Source organism: Drosophila virilis, chromosome X (assembly GCF_030788295.1).
Source record: "Drosophila virilis strain 15010-1051.87 chromosome X, Dvir_AGI_RSII-ME, whole genome shotgun sequence".
Taxonomy (NCBI): domain Eukaryota; kingdom Metazoa; phylum Arthropoda; class Insecta; order Diptera; family Drosophilidae; genus Drosophila; species Drosophila virilis.
The window spans coordinates 12,020,243-12,030,166 of NC_091543.1; the positions used below are offsets into that span (position 1 = coordinate 12,020,243).

Here is a 9,924-nt window from a genome sequence, read left to right on the forward strand (position 1 = left end):
GAAGGTAACACTTTCTTGCTTTCCAATGAAATGGCATTGAATTGAGTTTCACTTCCAGTTGGAAGTTGATGCTAGCAGCTCTTACATTCCAAGACTTGAGCTCCACTTCCAGTCACAATTCTTGTCCAATGTTAAGCGTTTGATATTTTTAGGCATTCCACTGCCCATTGGATTGCGGTCTCAACGAATTGAGTGGCAATTCCAGCTGGAAGCTAATGCTCACTAGAAAAGAAGCTCAGGAACTACTTTATACGTTTCACTTCGGCTTGGATTGCGGCTTTAGCAATATGATGAATATTTTTCGACCAGTTACAGCTGGAAGTTTGCTGCCCATTGTGAGCTGCTTAGGGACCTGGCGTTTCACTTCCAGTCACAATTCTAGTCGAGGCATTCCACTGCCCATTGTATTGTGGACCGATCTGACCTCTGCCTCCAGGCCCACTTCCAGTAAGAGCTTAACGCTCACATGTGGTAATTGAAATATTTCCAACGGCTTTCATTGGATTGTAGCCTTCCAGTCACAACTTCAACTGGAAGTTAAAGCTAAAACCGGGCTTTTTGTTGTTCATTGTGAGCTTAAGGACTTTCAGTTGCCATTCCAGTGATCGCTCGATTGTGAGCTGCTCATTGAACTGTTGGCTGACCGTTATGAGTTGCACTTCCAGTGACCATTCCAACTGGAAGCAGTAGCTGACAATTGCGTGCTTTGTGTGACAGTTGCCAAAATAAAAAAAAAAGTTAAACAAAAAATTGGAAAAACAAATAAAAATTAGCTAGTTTCTTTTTTATTTTATGACATTTTTGTCTTGAGCGTTTTTGTTGTTGTTTTTTTCTTTTTTTTTTGAAAAGTGAAAATGCAAACTCTGCGAAATGACTCACGACCCACATTTCGTATCCGTTTCTAGGCGCAATATGTGCTATTTATCTTCTGGCACCGATTCCATTTTAAAGACTCTGATTATAGTTGTTTTTATTGTTGTTGCTGTTATTGTTATTGTTATTGTTTTGCTTTGTTTTATGTTGGGCAATTAGTTGAGCCAGGGTCAAGTTAATGATTCAATTAGCATTTGTCATCGCCGCTGCGCTCGTTGGCAATAGTTCGTAATTGTCGTAGATCGTGGGAATATTGATAATACCCGTAAGCTCCGTGACACGGCACTGTCTTAAAAGCGAATATTTCAAAATCAAATCAAGCAATAAAACGCGCCAAGCACGGAACGCTGGCAACTTGGAAGAGTGAACGGGGGGGGGGGGGGGGGGGGGGTGTGTTGGCTAGAGCTGTGGTTATATGCCTTAAAATTTCCCTCTGTATAAAGCTGGGCACATTTTTGCTAGGGACATTTTTATGCCCTTACTCGCGCTCACTCTCAATCTTTCTCTCTCAGAGGGGAAATTCTGTTCTGGGAAATTAGTTCTGCGAGCATGTTTTCCTTGCAACTTTTCAAGCAAATGAAGACAACTAAGTTAGCTGCACATCTTCCTTTTATATATGTGTGTATGCATGTGTGTGAGTATGTTTGCATGTGTGTGCGTATGCATGCGTATGTATGTATGTACGTATGTATATTCTCTTATTGCTGGCGCTTTTGATCTACGCCCAATTTGATTGGCAAATAAAAACCAACATCGTTTTCCAAGCCAAATAACCTGACCACATGGATACATTGAAGCTACATTGGGTCGCGGCATGTGTCATAGGCACAGAAACCACCCACAAGCCGCAAGCGGCGCTCCAACTCTGTAGCTCCCTCCCTTGCTCTCTCGCTCGCAGTGTCTCGTTGCGTGTGTGTGTGTGTGTGTGTGTGTGTGTGCGGCAGGTGTATAAAAGCGACTGGCTTTGGGGCAGCCAGAGCATTAGACAAGTGTCAGGCGACGCGTGCACATTAGCAAGGTTCAACAGTCCGCAGTCGAAGCAGCCACATCCAATTGAATCCACACCCAGGCAGCCACCACATGAAGTGCTTTGTAAGAGCGTCGCCATTTGGCGCATAGCCGGATTAGCCCGTTACTAAATTCGATTTGGTTGCAGATCGTATTTGTTGCAGCGATGCTGCTGGTGAGCGAGACGCTGGCACAGGATCAGGAGCAGCAGCAGCAGCAGCAGGAGCAGGTGGCAGCATCGCCAGCGGCTGATCAGTTGAGCGCCGCCAGCAGCTATGCACCGCTGCAGGAGAAGAAGCAGGAGAAGCGCTATGTTGGTGGATACGGTGGTTATGGTGGTTATGCTGGCTATGGCACCAATGCCGGCTATGCTGGTTACGGCAACTATGGAGCATATGGCTCCACGCTGGGCGCCGGCTACGGCAGCGGCGTGGATAGCTACTACAATCCATATGGCGCACGCGGTTTCGGAGGCTTAGGTGAGCATGGGCGGCACTGGAATCCGCGAACTGTACTAATCTCTGTTGGCATTTTACAACACTAGATGGTGCTGCCGGCTATGGTGGCTATGGCTCCACACTGGGCGGCTATGGCTCCACACTGGGCGGCTATGGTTCCACACTGGGCGGCTATGGCTCCACACTGGGCAACTATGGTTCCACGCTGGGCGGCTACGGCTCATCATTGGGCAGCGCTGGCTACTATGGCGCCGGTTACAATTCGAATCCTTATGCGCTGTCCTATTACAATTCACGCCTGGGCGCCGGCGCCGGCGTAGGCGTCGGCACTGGCTACCCGTATTACAATACACGCTTCGGCGCCGGAGGCTATCCCTCCAGCTATTACAGCAGCAACTATGGCAACAGCGTGGTGGGCGGCGGTTTGGGGGCGTTGGGCGGTGTGCCGCCCATTGGCGCCGGCGCCGCTGGCTACAATTATGGTGCCGGCATCTCGGGCACGGTCTACTAGGATGCGGCGCATAGCATGGAACACATTTAAGTTTAGTGCAATTTATTATTTTTTTTTTTTTTTTGTCTCCCATTCTATCATAAACATAAATATATTTTTTTCTAACTTAATATTTGAAATATGTTAAACAAAATAAGCGAAGCAGAAAATTGTATAACTTGTTGCTAACTGGAGGCAGGACTCTCTCTCTCTCTCTAGGCGTATGCGCCGTGCTTATCCTTGATGACCCAGAAGGAGTCGACAATCTGGCCTTCCTTGTCATCGGAGACCTGTTCAAAGTACAAATGTGTGCCATTGTGGGCCTTGAGGCGCGTGTAGCCGTAGTCCTGAAAGAATGGCAAGAACAGAACAGAGTTTAAGGACAATAATTTCACAGAAATGAAAATTGAAAATTGAAAGAAAAAAAATAGGCAAAGCGCTTCGCAACATGTTGCAAAGCCGATTGTTGTGCTACATGTATCGATCATTTTGTTGCTAGCCCGTGTGTTGGAAATGTATCGATAGTTTGCAATGCGATAGTTTTGGACATACTTGACACGCAGTTATCGAATGTAGATTCCGTTACTTACGTTGCTGTGAAACGCATTCCAATCGGGCAAATTGTTGGAGAAGGGCTCTCGGTTCTCATTGCAGCCGGCGGAGCCAGTTATGATCTGTATGGGCGCCTTGGGATTTGTGTAGGGTGCCTCGGCGCTGCCATTGTAAACCTTGAAATCATAAATGGGCCACAGGCGAGTATAGAAATGTTCGTGTGCAAAGAACTCGACATCAACTCCATGCTTATAGAACAGATCCTCCAGTCCAAACCACTTGAGCGTCGGCAATCCCTGCCGTATATATGTCTCCAGCTTGCCATTGCAGTCGTACTCCTTGTCGTCGCTGCAGTACATCGGGCGATGGCCGAACGTGATGATCCAGGGTCGCTTGGCGCGATTCTCTGGCAAATTGGCCTCAGCCAAATCCTGGTCCAACCACTCGAATTGCTTGGTGAGCAGCTTCATGCCATAGTTAATGAAATAGTACACCTCCGTGGAGAAGGACACAAAGTGCACTGGTCCCATATTGAAGCTGTACCACAAACTGTCACCGTTTCCGGGCATATTGAAGCGTGCCCGATAATTGGAGAAGTTGCTGCAGGGCAGGAGAGCATCGAATTGGTTCACTTGGTCAACAAGGCAACCATATTTATACGTACTATTTCTCCTCGTGATTTCCTGGACAGACCATGTACGGCACATAGGCGGCCACCGTCTCAATCTGGCGCATAAACTCATCCCCGACCCGGGCATCGTCTGTGTCCATGTCGTAGGCGAAGTCACCCACATGGATAATCGCATCGTACATGCCCAGCTGTGTATCCTGCTGCAGGCGCGCCAACGACTGTGCATTCTCATTGCCCATATCACCGTAGATGGCCAGCGAGGGTGACCACTTGTCGCCCGCCGGCGGTGTCCTAAAGCTGTAGACCGCCGACCAGCCCAGGTTGCTGCCGCAGCTGTACTCGTATCGCGTGCCCGGCTGCAGTGCGGGCAACGTCACCTTGTGTATGTACTGGGTGCGCGCCTGCTTGCCGCCGTCCTCGAAGAGCTGCCAGCTGCCGCTGATCACGCTCAGCTTGTCGTGGACATAGTCCTGGGCAAAGTTGACGATCGATTGATTGGTCGAGCTGCGCGTCGACCAGGTCACCACAATGTCCTGCAGGCTGTCTGCAAGGAATCAAATGGACAACAATCAACTTGATGGTTCAGCTGAATATTTTTTCTATGAAAATCCACGATAACAAGCGGAAAAAGCGTGTAAACCCAATTAGTGAAAGCTCGGACAAAGCCTATAGCATTAAATGCTTCCATAGAATCTAAACTGTGTCCAGTTGCATGTAAATACTGCGGTTTATTGAATGCTTTGGATTGAATTACAACAATCAGTAAAAGATATATATATATATATGTATATATAAGTAGATAAGATACTAGAATATTAGGTATAGGTTTAGGCAGGTCTGTACGGCCCGTGACTATGCTTGATGACCCAGAACTTGTCTATAATGGCGCCTCCTTGGTCGTCGGACACTTGCTCGAAGTACAAATGGGTGGCATTGTGGGCCTTCAGTCGCAAATAGCCAAAGTCCTGACTGTGGAAGGCGCTCCAGGGCGGCATATGCTTAAAGAATGGCTCGCGTCCCTCATGATTGCCGGCAGCGCCCGATATGATGTGCACCGGTGCACCCGGATTGACATACGGCTCCGATCGCGAACCATTATATACGGTATAGTTGTACATTGGCCACATGCGCTCGTAGCAGTGCTCATGGGCCCACAGTTCGACATCGACGCCGTACTTGTAGAAGAGCGGCTCCAGGCCAAAGAAATTCAGGCCGGGCAAACCTTTGCGCACGACAGTCTCATGATTGGCGCAATCGTCGCCATTGTCATTGCTGCAGTACATCGGCCGATGGCCATAGGTGATGATCCACGGACGCTTGGCGCGATTCTCTGGCCTGCTGGCCACCATCAGATCACGCTCCAGCCAATCATACTGCATGACAATTGGCTTGAGACCGAATTGCGTAAAATAGTACACCTCGGTGCTGAAGCCAATAAAGTGAACCGGTCCGAGATTGAAGCTATAGAACAGGTTATCTGTGCCGCCCGGCATGCTGAATCGATTGACATAGTGCGAGAAATTGCTGCACCAGGCGGAGCAGATTTTAATCAATATTGATCAATTCTTCTTCTTCTGTAGTTTCACCGAGCACTTACTACTTCTCCTCGTGATTGCCGACACAGACCATGTACGGCACATAGGCGGCAATCGTTTCCACCTGACGCATAAACTCATCCCCAACGGCGCCATCCTCGTTGCACATATCGTACGCAAAGTCGCCCACATGCAAAATGGCATCGTACATGCCCAGCTGCGTTTCACGCTGCAGCGCCGGCAGCGATGCGGCATTCACCACGCCCATGTCACCGTAAATGGCCAGCGAGGGTGACCAGTCGCTGTGATTGTGCGGCGTATGGAACCAATAGATCGCCGACCAGCCCAGCTGGCTGCCGCAATGGTAATGATACGTGGTGTTTGGCCGCAGCTCTGCCAGCGTCACCTGTGGAAGCGTTTTCTATAGTGCCAGTGTCGTGTAACTGTGCCGCCAGCGCCAGCGGATCTCTACTTACGCGATGGATATACTGTTTGGCCTTTTTGGCGCCGCCATCGACAAAGGCGCTGGGTCCATGGGGCGCTTTGATGCGCTGCTCGGCGATGCCATCGATACCGTATTCGCATATCGATTCGTTTGTGTTGTCGCGCGTATTCCAGGTGACGACAATGTCCAGGACAGTTTCTGGGAGAAGCGCACACGGCACACTTTGCCATTATTCACAGTCGATATATGCACAATCAGGTGTTATCGATAATCAGTTATCGGTTATCGATAACCGCTTAACATATTGCGATAGACGATCTTACAAAATCGTTAGTTATTGATAAATGCTTTTATTTATCATTTAAATTGGGTTTCGGACACGAAAGTAGTCGAACAATTGAAATAGACGCTGGACACCGTCTTGTACCCAAAACTTATGCTAGAAAATTGGCATTATTTTCGGTAGTTAGCGCTTCTTCAATGCAGAACTTAAGTTAGAGCATGATTATTGGGTAAATGCGGCTAAAAGGAAAGTCTTTCTATTCTTAAAACAAAACTAGATGCTATGACCTTCCTAATTTGAGGTTGCTTAAGGCAAACAATTCGTATATAAAAAAAAAAAACACTTTTGAAGGCAGTTCTTTGGTGAATATATAAAGAATATATATTCGAACCCTCTGACGCAAAAAACTTATGGGGTAACATTGATTGAACAAGAAAAAACAAAGTATTCAATTTGTGAAAGTGTTAAAATAACAACTCTTGATATTACTGGATAGACCTCTTAACAGATATACAAATAAACATATACAACACGATGTATATATACGTCAACATAAAATACATGCAGTTAAAATTGGCTAATTTAAAGTATTCAAATACAGTTTGTTCTGGGCTTATACTGGGCAACAGTTGCAGTTGCAGTTGCAGTTGCAGTTGCAGTTGCAGTTGTGTTTAAGGTTTTGTTTGGCAACAGAAATGTGCTAAATAGGCGTTAAATTGAGCTATATAATATATAAAAGAATGTGCGCTAATACTGCCAGTTGCTAGAGTTCTGTGTGTGTGTGTGTGTGTGTGAATGTGTGTGTGTGCGTCCGTCCATTTGCTTGATCTAGGATCTTCGCCTATTTAGAGTTTACTGTAGGCGCCGTGCTGCGATTTAATTAGCCAGAACTTGTCAATAATGGCGCCCTGCTGATCATCGGACACCTGCTCAAAGTACAAATGGGTGCGATTGTGTGCCTTGAGACGCGTGTAGCCATAATCCTGGCTATGGAATGCGCTCCACTCGGGTATCTTGCCCTTGAAGGGTTCACGTCCCTCCTTGCAGCCGGCCGAGCCGGTTATGATATGGACAGGCGCACGCGGATTCTCATAGGGTGAGCCCAGTGTACCGTTACGCACATTATAATCATAAATGGGCCAGAGGCGTTCGTATGAGTGCTCGTGCGCCCAGATGGCCACATCAACGCCATACTCGTAGAGCAGCGGCTCCAGTCCAAACATGTGCACAAATGGCCAACCGACACGGGTCAGCGTCTCCGAGTGGGTGCAATCGTTGTCGTTCTCATTGCTGCAGTACATCGGCCGATGGCCATAGATGATAATCCAGGGCCGCTTGGCCCGATTCTCCGGCATGTTAGCCGCCTCCAGATCGCGCTTGAGCCACTCGTACTGAAAGACGAGCGTCTTGACGCCATAGTTGAGGAAATAGTACACCTCCGTGGAGATGCCAATGAAGTGCACGGGGCCCAGGTCAAAGCTGTAGAAGAGATTCTCTGTGCCGCCCGGCATGCTGAAGCGTGCCCGGTAATTGGAAAAGTTGCTGCAAGGCGAATCCAATAAACGATCAGCTAACAATCTACGCTTTCGCACAGCTGGCCAACTTACAACTTCTCCTCGTGATTGCCCGGAACAACCATGTACGGCACATAGGCGGCCACCGTTTCAATCTGGCGCATAAACTCATCCCCGACCCGGGCATCTTTTGAGTTCATGTCATAGGCAAAGTCACCCACATGAATGATCGCATCGTACATGCCCAGCTGTGTCTCCCGCTGCAGGCGTGCCAGCGACTGGGCGTTCTCATTGCCCATGTCGCCGTAAATGGCCAGCGAGGGCGACCAGTCAGCATCGGCGCTGGCGATTGTACGGAATTGATATTTGGCTGACCAGCCGTAGGCGCTACCGCAGTGATAGACGTAGCTGGTGTTCGGTTTTAGCTGGCTAAGCGTAACCTAAGTTGAATGCAGAATCTTAAGTCTGTGATCTGTGTGTTTGTGTGTATTCGTGTGTGATTGTGTGTGTGCGTACCCTGTGTATATATTGGGTCATCTGCTTGGGACCGCCATCCACAAACTTAATGGCCCGGCCGTCGGCACGCTGCGTTAGATCGTTCAGTCCATATTCGACAATGCTTTCTGTATCGGGCGGCAGGCCGCGCGTTGACCAGGTGACAACAATTTCGCTGGCGGTGCGCTCTGGTGCAGCGGCAGGCAAACGGTACAAATGGGAAGAGAAGACAATGCAAAAAGGAAAACAATTCTTGAGTTTTTGGCCAAAATAACAAATTTGTATATATCTCGTTTTTCATTAGGTTTTTACTAACGTGCAGTGCAACAAAATTTCATACGCACTTCTGAAATTGTTTTTATGGCATGTTTTTCGATTTGTTGTTTCGCTTCTCGTTTGTTTGCTTATCGCGAACGCGCGCGCTCCCCTGCCGGGATCGGACCACACACAAACACAGAATTAAACTAAAGTTAGAGTGTGACCTTATTAGCGTATGATTAATATACCTAACACACAAGTTCTTAGCAATCTGGTAAATACTGTATATACTATATTAAGCGCATTTATCAGCTAAATCAGCCTTAGCTCCGTTTTGTGGCTGCTTCAACGGATGACGCGCCCGCGCATTTCTATTGTGATTGTTTTTTATTTTATTTTTTTTATATTTTTATTGTTTGTGTTAGGGGCGTTAATATGGCTCAACGGGAACTGCAACTGTAAATGCATATTGCAAAGTGTGCGTCGAAAGGGAGGGGGTGAGGACTTTAGACACGCTATCAACGGCCGCAACTATTGCGCAGCAGTTTCGACAATGACAAAAAGTTGTATGAAAACATACATTAAAAGTGCTTAAGTTATAACAATTCGCTGATATCAGCGCTAATAGGGCACTCAATTTTCGGCACACTGACAGTTTTTGGGATTGGAGGTTAAGAAACTCGCGCTTGAACTTTAAGCTTCTTGCAAATTTACAGTTACACACAAATATAGTTGTATATACATGTGTGTGTGTATATAATTGGCATATGCTTAAAGCTATGGTATAATATATAAGTAACTGTTGTTTGGTACATACCTCCAAATGCCAGATGCACCTGCTCTGGCTGATAGTGCACTATTTGCAGATCCTGTGCCAAGTTTTGCTGAACGTTTGCATCTTCCTCTAGCTCCAAGTTCCGCTGCACTGTGCTGGCCACACAGAGCGCCAGCAACAGGAACAACAAGGTCAAATTTACCATTGCTGTTGTTTTTGTTTTTTATTTTTTTTTCTATTTGCCTTAGATATTCACGTTTAGTTATTGAGACACATCTAATGGCATTGCCAAATCAGTACACGCAATATATAGGGCAGCAAAGTATTTAATTGTTTTCAACTACGTTGTGTTTTTTTGTTTTATATATAAATTATTGCTGGCGGCAGCAGAAATAATGAGCGAAGAATATTGAAACATCCAGCAATTTATAGAATAACAACAAAAGACTTGTGTAGCACTGGATATGTTGTTTGTTATCGATACCCTCGATAGTTCGATATTTTCAAACGATAGTTGACAGAGTTACCAGACACGCAGCGCGCACTTTTTGGTTTTTTATATACAAATTTGAAAACTAAGCATGCCCTGGGAGTTTGTTGTAGTTAC

The 9,924-nt window shown here is 46.8% G+C and overlaps 2 protein-coding genes across 5 annotated transcripts; one reads left to right on the forward strand and one right to left on the reverse strand.

Moving 5' to 3' along the window:
* The first annotated feature begins 1,810 nt into the window (after positions 1-1,810).
* Positions 1,811-2,960, forward strand: LOC6633457 (uncharacterized). Its single transcript, XM_002057304.4, has 3 exons — positions 1,811-1,965; positions 2,030-2,360; positions 2,426-2,960. Exons 1-3 carry the CDS (start codon positions 1,954-1,956, stop codon positions 2,848-2,850), a joined length of 768 nt encoding a protein of 255 aa, XP_002057340.1. The 5' UTR covers positions 1,811-1,953; the 3' UTR covers positions 2,851-2,960.
* Positions 2,876-9,766, reverse strand: LOC6633459 (acid phosphatase type 7). 4 transcript variants are annotated; one of them, XM_015169951.3, is made up of 4 exons: positions 9,360-9,761; positions 4,046-4,556; positions 3,420-3,981; positions 2,876-3,176 (listed from the first exon to the last, which is right to left on the reverse strand). In XM_015169951.3, the coding sequence occupies exons 1-4, from the start codon at positions 9,520-9,522 to the stop codon at positions 3,045-3,047; spliced, it is 1,368 nt and encodes a 455-aa protein (XP_015025437.1). In that variant the 5' UTR covers positions 9,523-9,761; the 3' UTR covers positions 2,876-3,044. The 4 variants fall into 4 exon arrangements, with proteins under 4 accessions (XP_015025437.1, XP_002057342.2, XP_015025438.1 ...); XM_002057306.4 differs by lacking the exons at positions 2,876-3,176; positions 3,420-3,981; positions 4,046-4,556 and adding exons at positions 4,721-5,536; positions 5,610-5,953; positions 6,024-6,190 and having other exon boundaries at positions 9,360-9,766; XM_015169952.3 differs by lacking the exons at positions 2,876-3,176; positions 3,420-3,981; positions 4,046-4,556 and adding exons at positions 6,323-7,817; positions 7,883-8,229; positions 8,306-8,472 and having other exon boundaries at positions 9,360-9,766.
* Positions 9,767-9,924: the final 158 nt, after the last annotated feature.

Bases quoted from the DNA above. Each gene is read 5' to 3' on its own strand.
- LOC6633459 (XM_015169952.3), bottom strand. From the start codon at position 9,522: ATGGTAAATTTGACCTTGTTGTTCCTGTTGCTGGCGCTCTGTGTGGCC. The intron at 8,473-9,359 runs GTATGTACCAAA...CCGCTGCACCAG, and splicing joins GGTGCATCTGGCATTTGGAG to AGCGCACCGCCAGCGAAATT. The intron at 7,818-7,882 runs GTAAGTTGGCCA...TTCGCCTTGCAG, and splicing joins GGCAATCACGAGGAGAAGTT to CAACTTTTCCAATTACCGGG.
- LOC6633457 (XM_002057304.4), top strand. The intron at 2,361-2,425 runs GTGAGCATGGGC...TTACAACACTAG, and splicing joins ACGCGGTTTCGGAGGCTTAG to ATGGTGCTGCCGGCTATGGT.